The sequence below is a fragment of the Oratosquilla oratoria genome, chromosome 12, assembly GCF_046742065.1.
Source record: "Oratosquilla oratoria isolate Oo_2021 chromosome 12, ASM4674206v1, whole genome shotgun sequence".
Taxonomy (NCBI): Eukaryota; Metazoa; Arthropoda; class Malacostraca; order Stomatopoda; family Squillidae; genus Oratosquilla; species Oratosquilla oratoria.
This window is the reverse complement of record NC_134788.1, coordinates 15438046-15454471: the sequence shown is the minus strand read 5'-3', so window position 1 is coordinate 15454471 and position 16426 is coordinate 15438046. Positions and strand designations below refer to the sequence as shown.

Here is a 16426-nt window from a genome sequence, read left to right as displayed (position 1 = left end):
CTCTCATCCCCATCACTTGCATTAGAAACTGGAGGATAAAGCAAATCTACTCTACCTTGGCCGTCACAACCTGTTCAATGGCAATGAGCAGGAACCCACCTGTTTTGGGACGGAGCCAATAGGGGTGAATATGGTCTGCCAGTAGGCCCACAAGAAGAGCAGAAGCAGCACGTGGTAGAACACCAGGTAGAGCACTGCAGGGAACGGGAATACTTAGTACGTGACAAAGGTCAAGGGTGTTCTTGTATTCGCCAAAAGTGTATACGTGGAGGGATGGAGGGAGAGGGAGGAGGAGGGGAGGGAGGGAAAAAAACCAATTAGTGTGGCTGAGGATATGGATGACTCTTTATCCGTGAAGTTCTCGGACAGGAAGAACAATTAACCGGGTCTAGGTCGGTGTAGGCTGGGTTTCGAGTCTGTCGGTCATCCTCCTCGCTTCCTACCTAATATAGCTATTGGCTAGCAAAATAATTACAAAGATTTTAAGAATATTATCTAATGTCCCTATTGCAGAAAGGATAGAGGAAAAATATTTTTGTATATTACGATAAAATGTTCAGGGCTCCTTTGACCTTTTTTTTTATTATAATTATTTTGCCACCCTTGTGGGCAGCCTGTCCAGACTAGAATCGCCGTCCCACTAAATAAACCGCCCCAGGGCATATGCTACCCCCCCCCCCCAAGTGAGGGCCCTGCCCATTGGTATGTGCAAGAAACTCTCGCTATACCGAACCTCGTTACACTGAATTTTAGCCATACCAACCCTAGTGGGACTAACTAACAATTTACCTGATATAACAAGCAAGGTTGGTATATGCGCTGCAAGGTTCAGTATGGATGGTGGGGACGTGGAAATTTTTTATTATGTACATACGTCCAGTGCATACTTTTGGCTATATTGCCCAAGCCATCCTCCTATTTTGTTTAATATATCAAAGGCTCACTGTAGATTTATACAAAAATCAATTTGTATAATGGTTCATTAACAAATAATTAAACAGATAAATCTAAGATGATATACTCACCTTTTTCCACCATGTTGTGAATTATAACTGCAAAGAAAAAGAAACACGTAAGTGATATCCTCATAATATTTATCAACAAATTTACAAACACAAAAAGATGTAAGTTCTAACTATATGTGCATCCAAGTGTTATAAATATATATACCGGTATATATATATATATATATATGGAGAGAGTGAGTGGTTCGAGGTAAAGGTGGGACTTCGTCAGGGATGTGTTATGTCACCTTGGCTGTTCAACTTATACATGGATGGGGTGGTGCGAGAGGTAAATGCAAGGGTAGTGGGTCAGGGATTGGAGATGTTTAAAGAAAATGGAGAAAGAGGTGAGTCAGCTGTTGTTTGCGGATGACACTGCGCTTGTAGCAGGATCAGAGGAGGGATTGAGGAAGTTGGTGACAGAGTTTGGGAGAGTGTGTGAAAGAAGAAAATTGAAGATAAATGTGGGTAAAAGTAAGGTGATGAGATGTTCAAGGGGTGAAAGTGGCAGCAGACTGGAAGTGAGCATTAAGGGAGAGCGACTGGAGGAAGTGGATAGTTTTAGATACTTGGGTGCAAATGTGGCAGGAAAAGGTAGAGTGGAGGTGGAAGTAGAAAGTAGACTGAGAGAAGCGAGTAAATGCTTTGGTGGATTAAAAAGTGTAATGAGGAATAGACTCAGAGGCCATAAAACTACTGTGCAGCGCTTTAACCCTCTCGGCTACTGAGAATACAAAAGTCTGAACTCGAAACCATATATATATATATATATATACATATATATATATATATACATATAATATATATATATATATACATATACATATATATATATATACACACATGTATATATATATATATATATATATATATTGCTGATTACCCACAATGGAAACTGGAAAAAAATAAAATTCCCAAGCACTTTCGCAATATTTCACATCTTCAAGGGAATACATATATCAAAATTAATTGCACCTTGTCTATTTGTCAATTCTAGAGAGAACTCATATACTGATGAGAGAAAATTAGCTACCATCTCCGAAGAACTATGTCATCAATGACAGAAGCTGAGGGCAATGGATGGCAATAACCTCATAACACATGCACTTCAAAATAATAACTTTTTTAAACATGTATATAAATTTCCTCATGATTCAATTATATGTAACCACTGGCATAAGAAAAAATAATAAATAAATAAATAAAAGACAAACTATAATAAAATAAAAAAAATTGACTTACACAGATTGAGCTGGATGACGTAAGCGTAGTAGGACCAGACGACCACTGTGACAATGAAAATAACTGGGAGCCACTTGGCAGCCCTGACCATGACTCCGCACAGTCCCCCGATGACACTAGAACCTCCAGCCATTTCTGCAATCTATAAAAAAGGAGAAAAGTGGGAGGTGAGCCAGCTGTTGTTTGCGGATGACACTGCACTTGTGGCAGGATCAGAGGAGGGATTGAGGAAGTTGGTGACAGAGTTTGGGAGAGTGTGTGATAGAAGAAAGGTGAAGATAAATGTGGGTACAATTAAGGTGATGAGCTGTACAAGGGGTGAAAGTGGCAGAAGACTGGAAGTGAGCATTAAGGGAGAGTGACTGGAGGAAGTGGATAGTTTTAGATACTTGGGTGCAAATGTGGCAGGAAAAGATGGAGTGGAGGTGGAGGTAGAATGTAGATTGAGAGAAGCGAGTAAATGTCTTGGTGGATTAAAAAGTGTAATGAGGAATAGACATTTGGGAATGGATGCGAAGAGGAGACTGTATGAAGGAGTGATTGTGCCAACAGCACTGTATGGGGCAGAAACATGGAACATAAGAGAGGAAGAGAGAAGGAGTTAGAATGTGTTTGAGATGAGGTGTCTGAGAAGTATGATGGGGGTTACTAGGCTAGATAGAGTGAGAAATGAGGAGATAAGGAGAACAGGGGAGGTAAGGGGGTTGGGAGATAGGGTTGATGAAAGCGTATTAGGATGGTTTGGACACATGGAAAGAATGAGTAAAGAAAAACTAGTAAAAGAGGTATGGAAGGCAGATGTGGAGGGAGTGAACATGAGGGGGCATCCTAGGATGAGATGGATGGATGGGGTGAAGGGGGAAGAGGGGAATGTCTGTTGAGGAAGGATGAGAGAGGACAGAAGACAGGGGTGAATGGAGAATGGTTGTATATGGATGATGTTGTGATGCATGAGGTGGAATGGGTGGGGGGATGGGGGTGAGGTAGTATGTGTGAGCAAAATTTGACGCAGCCTGAAGGGATTTCTTCCCGTCTTCTCCTTTTGTGCATGGGGGGACGGAGAGGGGGGGTCACCAATTTAATGAAGCAGCCTTGCTGTGGATGTGCTGTGTCTTGCGACACTGCTTCTGACCCAGGGCAGTGGAAAAGGTGCAGGGTCGGGAGGTGCTAAGATAAGAGGGAGGGTGGGGAAGAGGGGAGTGTATTTAGGGATGGAATGGGTGGGAAAGGTTTTATGCCTTTTTCTTTTTGGCTACCTCCCTTGTAAGAAGAAAAAGCCTTGGTATATGTATTAAAAAAAAAAAAAATAATAATAATAATAATAATAAATAAAAAATAATAATAAATATATTTTCTATATACCAAAGGCTTTTTTCCCCTTACATGGGGGGTGGCCAAAAAACAAAGACATAAAAACCACTGCCACCCATTCCATTTCTATCACACTCCACTTCCCTCCCTCTTATCTTGCACCTCCTGGATGACAGGTCATCCCTGCATCCTGTCCACTGCCCTGGGTCAGAAGCAGTGTCGCAAGACACAGCACATCCACAGCAAGGCCGCTTCATTAATTCGGCGACCCCCTCTCTCCGTACCCTCATGCAGAAAAGGAGAAGACGGGGAGAAATCCCTTCAGGCTGCGTCAATTTATTTATCATACATACTCCCTCATCCCCCACCCACTCCCCCTCTTGCATCACAGCATCATTCATACACAACCTTTCTCCATTCACCCCTATCTTCTGTCCTCTCCTGTCCTTCTTCAACAGACATTCCTTTCAAAATAAACAGCAGTCTTTGGACCCTTCCACAGATTTCTTTGAAACCCTTTTATCATTACCAAAAATATCACTTCACAACACCAAGGTTCCTGGCAATAAGCAAGATGAATATCAAAAAATATACAAACTTTATGGATTGAAGTACTATAACCACCCCAAATGGACATCTACTTACGGAAATCAAGACAGTTCCCTCATGAAAATGACAGGAACAAGCACTTTTACACTCCTACTGACAAATCTATCCATAATCATATACACACATCACATTTTTTCACTATATATATATATATATATATATATATATATTAGTGAATTTAGGGAGCAGGTTCTCTTCAATACATTTCTTATTAAATAACACAGCAAACTGGGCGTTAGTTATCTTCTTATTGAGACTTTCTACTCTTCTAATAACTTTTCTCTCTAAAGGACGGAGAAGGTATACAATATTTCCAAACGAGTCCATGATTGGGTAGGAAAACTAACATTATACGACGTTTCGCCGATGCATTAGGCATCTTCTGGTAATTTATTCAGAAATAAATACATACTTATATAATACAAAGATAGGTACATTAGGAGAGATCTAGGACTGTGACAATTCATCCTTTCCAGCCCGCTACTCGTGACCCATACAACTCTAGGGTCCCGCACATGTTTTGTTGTATATTAATAAGTGGCATATAGTTTCTTATCATCACTGCCTCCATGCATTTTAATTTTGTTGTATTACCATTCCTGGCGATTATTATTGTGTTCGTGTTAAGGTGTTCTCTTGATATGTTGTTCTTGTGGGATTTCGTCATGTGTGATCTTATTGCCCCGTTCTGCATGTGATACGTGAGTCTCTGTGAAAGTGTTTGTGTTGTGTACCCGATATATTCGTCTGTACAAAGCGCACCGTCTTTGTTGAAATTACAAGTATATTTGTACACGACATTACTCTGTTTTAATTTGTCCTTTTGTGCTGAAAGAAATAATAAAAAAGAATTGTACACCTACAAAAGAAGGAGATATGCTTAATTTGATAATTTATTACAGGAACCCCAGAACATCATCTCCTATCATGAAGAATAATTTGGCAGCACAAAAGGACAAATTAAAACAGAGTAATGTCGTGTACAAGTATACTTGTAATTTCAACAAAGACGGTGCGCTTTGTACAGACGAATATATCGGGTACACAACACAAACACTTTCACTGAGACTCACGTATCACATGCAGAACGGGGCAATAAAATCACACATGACGAAATCCCACAAGAACAACATATCAAGAGAACACCTTAACACGAACACAATAATAATCGCCAGGAATGGTAATACAACAAAATTAAAATGCATGGAGGCAGTGATGATAAGAAACTATATGCCACTTATTAATATACAACAAAACATGTGCGGGACCCTAGAGTTGTATGGGTCACGAGTAGTGGGCTGGAAAGGATGAATTGTCACAGTCCTAGATCTCTCCTAATGTACCTATCTTTGTATTATATAAGTATGTATTTATTTCTGAATAAATTACCAGAAGATGCCTAATGCATAGGCGAAACGTCGTATAATGTTAGTTTTCCTACCCAATCATGGACTCGTTTGGAAATATTGTATACCTTCTCCCTCCTTTAGAGAAAAGTTATTAGAAGAGTAGAAAGTCTCAATAAGAAGATAACTAACGCCCAGTTTGCTGTGTTATTTAATAAGAAATATATATATATATATTATATATATATACATATATATATATATATATATATATACAGTTTACTAACCTTATGAATTACGTGCTTAAGGTGCCGTTGAATCAAAGCCCAGCAGTGGCTGGTGGCATGTACTCCCGACAGTGCTGCTACGTACGACGGTGGAGCGGTTAGTAGTGATCGTTCCTACACCGCCCCTCCCGTCCTGCCATACTCTGGTTTCGTCTTCTGGCACTTTTCATTCTCCGCTTAACTCGTAAGCACTGCTAGGTCATCATTAGCAGTCGTATCGCATCAACTCCTCAGCGTATTTGGAGCCAAGGTCATCCCTGCTTCCGTCACCTTACAATGAGATCCTTAAGCGTCCGGAGCGTAAAGGCCTCACTCTCTCTCTCTCTCTTGGTCAAGTCGTGTTTCTCTCACAGCGTGTATCTGTCCTCCTGGTTCTTCATTACCTTGACGCTGGAGTCTCCTCTAATCGTTACCACATGAACTTGGCTCTCCACATCTCGTCCTCGTCACCAAGAGAACGTCTTGTCTCTCCACTTCATTACTATTGTAGCTCCACTCTCCGTAGAGGTCCTCTGGTCTCCGTCAGGTCCTGTCCTACTCGGTCATCTCTCACCATCTTCCTCTTGGGAAGATCCGTATCCTGAGGCCAAAGAGCATCCACGATAGCCGCTTCTACGGAGTACCTGAAACGCCAAATGCAATAATAGTACAGTGAAACTGAAAAACATAAATTAAACGAGACAAACTCAAATTCAAAATGATAGCATACGTGAGGAATTCTGTTTAAACTATCTCTGCATGAGGAACCTTTAACCACTTTGGTATGATGATGCCCACGTGGGCGTCACGAGGCATGAGTGGGTACACGAGGGTGCTGGCATCGGTATCTTGATTATACATATTCTTTTGCAGTTGCACAAGAGTTAACCCTGGATTCTGAGGACTGGATTGATCACATTTTCTGTGTTTCTTATTACTCATGGTAAAAGAGTACGAGTGAATTTATAGTTTATAATGCAAGTAGTGTGATGCATCATACGTTTGGCAGCCGATACTACGAGTGAGAATTTGAGTCATACTGAAGTGGTTAATAGGCTAATGGTGCTCCTGCAAGAGGAACATCAGAATTGTCTCCCCGCTCCTTATCTTCCAAACCAACTAACACCCTTGCCTCTCACCAGAGCTTGGAGGAGGAAAAAAAAAAAAAAAATAATAATAATAATAATAATAATAATAAAAATATATAAATAAATATATATATATAAATATATATATATATACAATTAGAACAAAGGAGGTGAAGAAAGTGGAATCTGAAAAATGCCTGGGAGTAATTATCTCAAATAACTTGTCCCGTGATAAACAAGTAAACAAAATTGTCGGAGAATCCTACAACTTGCTAAGATCAATAAAGGTGGCTATTTAAATGAAGAAATGGTTAAAAAAATATTAGTCACACTAATAAGGCCTAGACTGGAGTATGCTGTGACATTACGATCACCCAGCGCACACACACACACACAATATATATATATATATATATATATATATATATATATATATATATATATATATACAGTACAGTATATATATATATATATATATATATATATATATATATATATATATATGGTATATAGAAAATTGAAAGAATCCAGAGAGCAGCCACGAAAATGGTCCCAGCACTTACAAACCTGTCATATGTGGAGAGACTGGTTAAAATGAAGTTGCTGACTTTGGGACAAAGAAGAGAAAGAGGGAACCTACTGACCATCTATAGAATCATGAAAGGCACTCAAGTCCTTGATAGAGAGGACTTACTAAATTGGGACAAGAGAAATACAAAAGGACATGAAAAAAAAAAAAAGTTATAGAAGAGACCCGGAAAAAAAAAAAATAATAAATAAAAATAACGCAGAGTGGTAGACAACTGGAATAAACTGGATGAAACAATAATGCATGCAATTTAAGAGCAAACTAGACACTGCAAGATACAAAGACGGGACACCACAAGCATAGCTCCCCTTCCTGTAAGATACAACTAGGTAAATACAGCCCTATGGTTGTTGACACTCCTGGTTCATTAGTGTAGCGAGTGGTTGGAATTTGGGTGTGTAGCTGTGGGGGCGGATGTGGGCAGTATTTGGGTCTCTGACTGTGACGTATTCTATGAATATGGGCTCTGCGGTCTTAAGTATTTGTATGATTTTTTGTATTAGTGCACTATGTGAATGTTGCAGCTCAGTGTGCCTGTTTAACTCATGTATTGGCAATGTTTGTTTTACCTAGTTGTATCTTACGGGAAGGAGAGCTACACTCATGGTGTCCTGTCTCTGTATCTCGCCATGTCTAAGGTGCTCCCCATTAAACTCGGATGACAAGATTCTTGTCATTTGGTCAAATAAAACAAAAAATCATAAAACACCAAAATGTTTGATCAAACACCAGAAAAATATGACGTCGGTCCTCGCTTCGCTTGTGAGCGAAGCGAGGACCGACGTCATATTTTTCTGGTGTTTGATCAAACATTTTGGTGTTTTATGATTTTTTGTTTTATTTGACCAAATGACAAGAATCTTGTCATCCGAGTTTAATGGGTTAAATTGTTGTATTCTTGTTGCACACACTATTGTTTCATCTAGTATGTCCCTTACATCCCCTACTCTGTGAGGAAAGTGGTTCTTTTTTCAGGTCTCTTCAATAACTGTCCTTTTTTGAGCTTCCCTCCATGTCCTCTTAACCCAATGTACTAAGTCTTCTCTATCAAGGACTTCTATACCTCTAATAATTCTGTAGATGGTCAACAAGTCACCTCTTTCTCTTCTTTGTTCCAGAGCCGGTAAGTCTAGTTTTGACAATCTGTCTTGATATGACAGTTTTGATAGTGTTGGGGCCATCTTCGTAGCTCTCTGGATTCTCTCAATTTTCCTTATATTCGTTTTGGTGCTGGGTGACCATAATGTCACTGCATACTCCAATATGACTAGTATTTTCTTTGTATTTTACCTAGTTGTATCTTATGGGAAGGGGAGCTATGCTTGTGGTGTCCCATCTTTGTATCTCACAGTATCTAGTTTGCTGTTAACCCATTAAACTCCGATGACAAGATGTCTTGTCATTTGGTCAAATAAAACAAAAAATCATAAAACACCAAAATGTTTGATCAAACACCAGAAAAATATGACGTCAATCCTTGCTTCGCTGCGAGCGAAGCGAGGATTGACGTCATATTTTTCTGGTGTTTGATCAAACATTTTGGTGTTTTATGATTTTTTGTTTTATTTGACCAAATGACAAGACATCTTGTCATCGGAGTTTAATGGGTTAAATTCGTGTACGGTGTTTGCACACACTATTGTTTCATCCAATCTGTTCCAGACATTTACCACTCTGTGGGGAAAGCTGTTCTTTTTCAGGTCTCTTCTACAACTGTCCTTTTTGAGTTTATCATGTCCCCTTGTATTTCTCTTATTGCCTAAGCAAGATGCTGTAATGCCTGCCATTTATATCATACTATTTGTTTGTTATTATATGTCTGTCTGTTTATCATTTGCTTAATTTTCATTCATCATTATTTATATGTAAATTTATTATCTACTATTTACCGGTTTATTTGACTTTACCTATGCATTTATTTATTAATATCTATATTATCATTTTTATTCATTTCCTTATCATTACAATAATTTTTTGCATCCAACCTAATTATGTACCAAAAGGTCTCCTGTCGACATGTTCCTCCTTTGTAATTTAGCAAGTCTTCTCTATCAAGGGGTGTATTGGGAGTTGCTCCAATTCCTTGTCCAGTTATCAATTTCCAAATGCAATGCATGTGAAGCCATGTAGTACCAAATAATAGCAACAAATGTAGGTTAACCAACACGGATTCTCCGTGCATTGGCTACTGTATCTCAGCTTCTAACTAAACTGTGCCACAAAAAAACGTTGACCAAAGTGTCCTATTCATCTAAACCCTCCTTCGTTCCAGAGGAACAACTTCAATGGCCTATAGATGACTCAGCTAATGATGAGTCATGCGCTACATGACTCGGCCAATCTAGGATGCCAGCAGGAAATGTCAACATATTTTATGATGCAGTCTGGAGGGATTTCTCCCTGTCTTCTCTGTTTTCCACATGAAGGGTTGGAGAGGGAGAGGGGTGGCCGATTCAATAAAGTGCCCTTGCTGCATTGTTTCTGACACAGGGCAGTGGGTACGGGATGGATGACCCGTCATCCAGGAGTAGCTAAGATGAGACGGAGGAAAGGGTGGTGGGTGGGAGTGGAATGGATGAGAGTGGGTCCATGATTTTCAACTAGGCTACCTACCGTATAAGGGGAAAAAAGCCGTTGGCATATGGATACATTGCTTAAATTCATGGTTTTCTGAACATAGACATATCTGTGTAATTCAAAGGATTACAAAGGAGGAACATGCCGACAGGAGACCATTTGGTCCATAACTAGGTTGGATGAGAAAAAAATATAATAATTTTTTTCAATAATATAAATAATAAATAAAATAAATAAATGCATATAGTCAAATAATAAACAAACAGGTAAATAGTAAATAATCAATTGACAGATAAATAATAATAAATAATAATCAAGCAAATAATAAAGACAAATAAACAAATAATAAAAATAAATGGCAGTCATTACAGCATCCTGCTTAAATGTCTATCTAAATCAGTGTTTCCCAACCTTTTTTGGCTGCGACCCTAAATCCACTCTTAGCCTGGAGTCGCGACCCTGATTGTAATAATAAATTCAACCATTTCATGTTATATTTCTACGTACTTACATAATGTTTATAAACTTTCGTTTTTATAGTTCAGTTTATATTTACTAGCACAATGAATTTAGATACATTTGAAATTTGAATTAAAAAAAAAAAGACCCTCTGGCAACCCTCAAAAATACCCTCGCGACCCTAGTTTGGGTCACGACCCTGGGGTTGGGAACCACTGATCTAAATGAATCTTAAAGCTTCAAACTGAACTACATTGCACTGCCTCTGCAAGAAGTTTATTCCATTCATTAACTACACGGTTGGCGAAGTTGTTTCTACCCACTTCCAAATTAAATCTATTTCATGACAGTTTGAGACCATTGTATCCTGTCGGATGTATTGTATTTGTGTGGGACTGTGTGTTCCTAGCTTATAATAATAATAATAATAGGATGGTAGAAGTTATCAACTCTCAGCTATCCTTTCGTGAAAAGGCACAGAAAAACAGTCTAAGCTGATGATGATCTCGGACACAACCTAGAGAGCGAGCATCAACCCCTCAGGGCTGCACCTCTAGAAGGAGGCAAATGTGTTCATACATATGTATACCAATGGCTTTTTCCCCCTTGCAAGGGGGGTAACCGAAAAAAAAAAAAACAAAGGCATAGAAACCACTCCCACCCATTCCTTCCCCTACATACTCCACTTCCATTCACCCCTCTTCCCTCCCTTTTATCTTGGCTCCTCCTGGATGATGGGTCATCCCTGCATCTCGTCCACTGCCCTGGGTCAGAAGCAGTGCCGCAAGACGCAGCACATCCACAGCAAATCCGCCTCATTAAATCGGCAACCCCCCACCCCCTCTCCGTCCCCTCATGCAGAAATGGAGAAGACAGCGAGAAAAATAGATATATACATATAGACCAATCTAAAAGAAAAAATAAATTGGAAAAATAAAATGAAATAAAATAATAATAATAATAATATAAATATATAAATAAATAAAGAACATAAATATAATTGAAAAGCCTTGTACACAGGGGCACAATATTTGTCTGCTAAAATGGACTAGCCAGCTGTCATTTACTTACTAAGCATTTACAACAGAAGCATTTATGGAAAACACCTTCATCATCTCGTCCCCAGTTACGAAGACACACAAAAAAAAACGAGGCACTATGCAAGGTAACGGTACAACACCGAAAAATAAAACTCCTAGAGGTAACAAGCAGGTGAAAAAACAATGGATAGAGTAAAAGAAAATAAAGAAAAGTACACTACAGGAAAATTAATTCCATTTCCGTCGAATCATGTTTTTACTCCCTAACAAAAGAAATGACTTGTAAGTCGATCCTCTACCCCTGATAAGATATGATAAGATATGTGTCCCACAAAAGATGATGACATCACAACTGATAACAGTATCTAAACAACACGAATTCATTATTGGTACCATTATTGGCACAGTAGCGTAGTATAAATCTGAGACAATCTTTGCCAGTATTTACCTTCAAGAATAAAATAGGCAAGAACTAGTTTACATAGACAGTGGTTGATGACTTACCAAGCATGTAGCGATTGCTGCCACGATTGGTTGTTTTAGGAAAAGATTAGATAACTTTATGGATAATGACAAAAGGTGATAAGGGACATAGGATTACATAGGCGGGGCATGCCGACAGGAGACCTTTTGGTCAATAACTAGGTCGGATGCGGAAAAAATGTAATAAACATTTTGATAATATAAATAATAATAAATAAAAGAAATAAATGCATAGGTATAGTTAAATGATAAACAAACGGGTAAATAGTAAATAGTAGTTAATTGACAAATAACTAATGATAAATAAAAATCAAGCAAATGATAATAAACAAACAAATAATAACAAACAAATAAACAAATAATATAGAATAAATGGCAGTTATTACAGCATCTTGCTTATATGTGATGGCTTTAACGTCCCATATAAGCAAGATGCTGTAATAACTGCCATTTATTCTATATTATGGAACTGCTTAGCATAGGCCCTAGGGTCTCTTGCAGTCTCCTTTGGTCTTAGGTTTTTTAAATCAACCTAACCAAACCAAAGGGAACAATAAGCGAGAAAAATGACATCACCCTTGGAGGTATCGTCACCTTCACGGGATCACACGAAGAATTGTCACCCCATGAGATCCCACCTTAGGAACTGTCACCCCAGTATGATGAATATCAACAATGGAATAAAGATTAGATAAGGTTAGATTAGGTTGAATGAGGGTTATACTTATGGTCATCAACGTATATAACCAAAGAATCGTCAACCCAGGATGGCTCACATGAAGAATTGTCACCCTAGGATAGCCCACACAAAGAATTGTCACCCCACAACATCCACATGAAAAACCGTCACCCCATGAGATCCCACCTGAAGAATTGTCACCCCAGTACGCCGAATATCAACAGTGGAATAAAAATTAGGTTAGGTTGAATGAGCGTTATGCTTATTGTCATCAATTTAAACAATCCGAAGAATTGTAAACCCACAATGGCCCACATGAAGAATCGTCACCCTGCCAAAGTCTCGGTTGACAATTCTTCATGCGATCACCTTCACGATTCATCACTTTGTGGACGACGTCTACCTTGGTCTTTACTCACGAACGCTCTTCTGAATACTAACTCAACCTTGGGTTAATAAATCCGATATTCAATCTATATCGGTGGTTCTCGACCTATTTCTGGCCGTGCCCCACGTAATCGCCTTTAGAATCCTGATGTCCGCCATGCGGTGATGTACAATTCTTATCATTTTAAAAATTAACTCCCCTTCAAATGGAAAAAACATAAAACCTTGGTTTAAAACCACCTCAAAAGAGCAAGTCATAAAAAATAAATAAATAAATAAATAAATAAATAAACAACTAAAATAAAATAAAAATAAATAAATAAAATATTTTGACTCAAACTTCCTTAATTGCCACCCTCCTTTAGAAAACCCATTGTCCACATGAAAAACCAAATTGCCCACCTGTATCTATATACCAAGGGCTTTTTTCCCCCTTATAAGGGAGGTAGCCAACTCAAAGTTATGTGCACCCACTCCCACCTATCACACTTCCTTCCCCTCTCATCTTAGCTCCTCTTGGATGAAGGGTCATCCCCCTTCTCCTGCCCACCTCCCAGGGTCAGAAGCAATGCAGCAAGACAGCACATCCACAACAAGTCTGCTTCATTTAACCCATTCAACTCCGATGACAAGATGTCTTGTCATTTGGTCAAATAAAACAAAAAATCATAAAACACCAAAATGTTTGATCAAACACCAGAAAAATATGACGTCAATCCTCGCTTCGCTCGCAGCGAAGCGAGGACTGACGTCATATTTTTCTGGTGTTTGATCAAACATTTTGGTGTTTTATGATTTTTTGTTTTATTTGACCAAATGACAAGACATCTTGTCATCGGAGTTGAATGGGTTAATCGACAATCCCCCTCCATCCCCTCGTGCGGAAAATATAGAAGACAGGGAGGAATGATTTCAGGATGTTAAAATATCTATAAACATTCCCCTTTTCCAAACCAAAAAAACAAATCATCATCTGTTCCTCTACAGAGTTATCATCACCACCAATGCGTCCCACATGGAAGGAATCACAAACAAGGCAAAGACGACTGAAAAAGTAAGCTGAAATTCCAAAGGAGCTGCAGGTTAGGTTAGGATTAAAAGGCTCTGAAAATCTGGAAAAGGTGATTGCAATTTTCCGAGAGCAAAAGTTAGGTTAGGTTAGGTACAAACTAATAATAATTTTTAAGGTGTCACCATTGAATCAACATCTGCACTAACCACTGACGAAAAAGTGCACGTAAATCCATCTCTGCCAACATTCGCTACGCCTTGGAACCAACATGTGACATTTCCAGCCGAAGAGATGTGCACGACTGGCTTTATTCCAGTATCACGCAAACACATTTTTACGTCTTTTTTGCGTTTCAAAGATCTACTTTTCCTATGGAATGATTACTTTAGGTTACGTTAGGTCAGGAATTACTGAACGAGACAATTTAAGTTCAATATCCAAAATTATGTGATTCTAGAATTTTACTGAATAGCAAAACAATAACTTATTTTAGACAGACTGTAATACAATAATGATATAGTCCCTCCTCAAAGGATTACAAAGGACTACAAAGGCAGAGCATATTGACAGTAGACCTTTTGGTCCATAATTAGGTCGGATGCAAAAAAATATATATATGATAAAATAAATAGATAAATAAATAAGTGATAATAATATAAATAAATAAATGCATAGGTATACTTAAATAATAAACAAACAGGTAAATAGTGAATAAAAATCAAGAGATTGTGGATGTAGATACACCAGAAACCAAAGGAAGTTAACCCATTAAACTCCGATGACAAGATGTCTTGTCATTTGGTCAAATAAAACAAAAAATCATAAAACACCAAAATGTTTGATCAAACACCAGAAAAGTATGACGTCAGTCGCGAGCGAAGCGAGGACTGACGTCATACTTTTCTGGTGTTTGATCAAACATTTTGGTGTTTTATGATTTTTTGTTTTATTTGACCAAATGACAAGACATCTTGTCATCGGAGTTTAATGGGTTAAACAATACAAAGAGAGGTTAGAAATATGAGATCTAGTATGGAGCAACTCGGCGCCATTCCTGGAATACATTTGTACTTGTATGTGGGTTATAATGTTAATGCCACAACCAGTCCAATCCTCACATACTGAAACTGGTCTGCAATCGAGTTTTGGCAAACAAGTTTTTTGCTCCTTATTTTTCCATTTGAAAGACTTATTTTTCCTACAAAATAGTTACATTAGGTTATGTTAGGAGCTATTGAGTATTGGGCAACGTAAATTTCACATTACATATCTGTGCTTGTGTCTGCATTTTTTTCTTTTACCAAAAACTTAATTGTATCATTTTGTATCCTTTTGCAGAGGTAAAAACTGACAAGAGGACCTCTTGATTTGAGACATCATGGGAACAAATTAAAAAAGCCCACATATCTGCAGATCATGAAAAAAATAATTTTCCATAAAAAGGTCAAAATGTCACCATACCTGATTATAGAAACTATGTTATTTCAAGAATATAAGACAGGACTCAACAAACATGTCTCCTTTCTTATATAATAACATTCACCAAACGGAATTGGTAAATTATTAGGTAAAATACATACCAGATAAGACAGACTTTTTACCGAAATTCACCTGTACATTCGATATATGTGCCGACTGTGGTAGATCCAGGGGCCTAGATTTTTATATATATTTTTTTATTTCTACAAAAGAATTTCCGGGTTTTACCATGAATTGTTCAGAGAGAAGACAGACCTTCCTAAGGCTAATACGACGACTGCATCACGAACACTACTTGTGGCCCGGAAAGCCTTATCGCCGAGTTTTAAGAATTCACTCACGTATAGGCCTCTACCTACGTCTTATGTCGGTGAGTCACAAGGCATCCTCGGCGTACGAAGCGCAGGTTCACACAAACAAAGGTCCTGGCAACTTCCTGTAAAAATCCACAGATGTTATCATCAATCCGTCCTGCCTTTCGCTTCTTCACTCAATTTGTCAACTAAATGAAAATAGTCAAACACCAGTCATAAGGGCAGCAATAATAAGTGGACATCTGGGTCGGCCGTAGGTTTGGATCCTTTATACCACCTTCGGATACCTCCTTCCGCTCACTTTCAATTTCCAAGCTCCACTTAAAGGTTCCAAGCCTTCGTAAACAATTTTTTCCCCCACACATCTATGTTTGTTCGCAACAATTCCAACTCGAATTTAAAAAATGTAATCGCGTTGCAAGAAGTAGTCTCATTAATTCTTTAATACCCACACAGGCGCCAAACACATGAATATTCAATATATGCGCATCTACATGGGAGGGACACAAATCCGCCAGGCAATGTCACTGGCACATGATGC

The 16426-nt window shown here is 38.5% G+C and overlaps 1 protein-coding gene across 5 annotated transcripts; it reads right to left on the bottom strand.

Moving 5' to 3' along the window:
- Window positions 1–99: 99 nt before the first annotated feature.
- LOC143030572 (palmitoyltransferase ZDHHC20-B-like) lies at window positions 100–16235 on the bottom strand (the record flags this gene model as incomplete). Of its 5 annotated transcripts, none has more annotated exon segments than XM_076193729.1 (5): window positions 100–194; window positions 1026–1052; window positions 2247–2388; window positions 5800–6422; window positions 15913–16235. In XM_076193729.1, coding segments are annotated over 3 exon segments (255 nt in total), but the record flags the coding sequence as incomplete, so codon positions are not given.
- Between the last annotated feature and the right edge of the window lie 191 nt (window positions 16236–16426).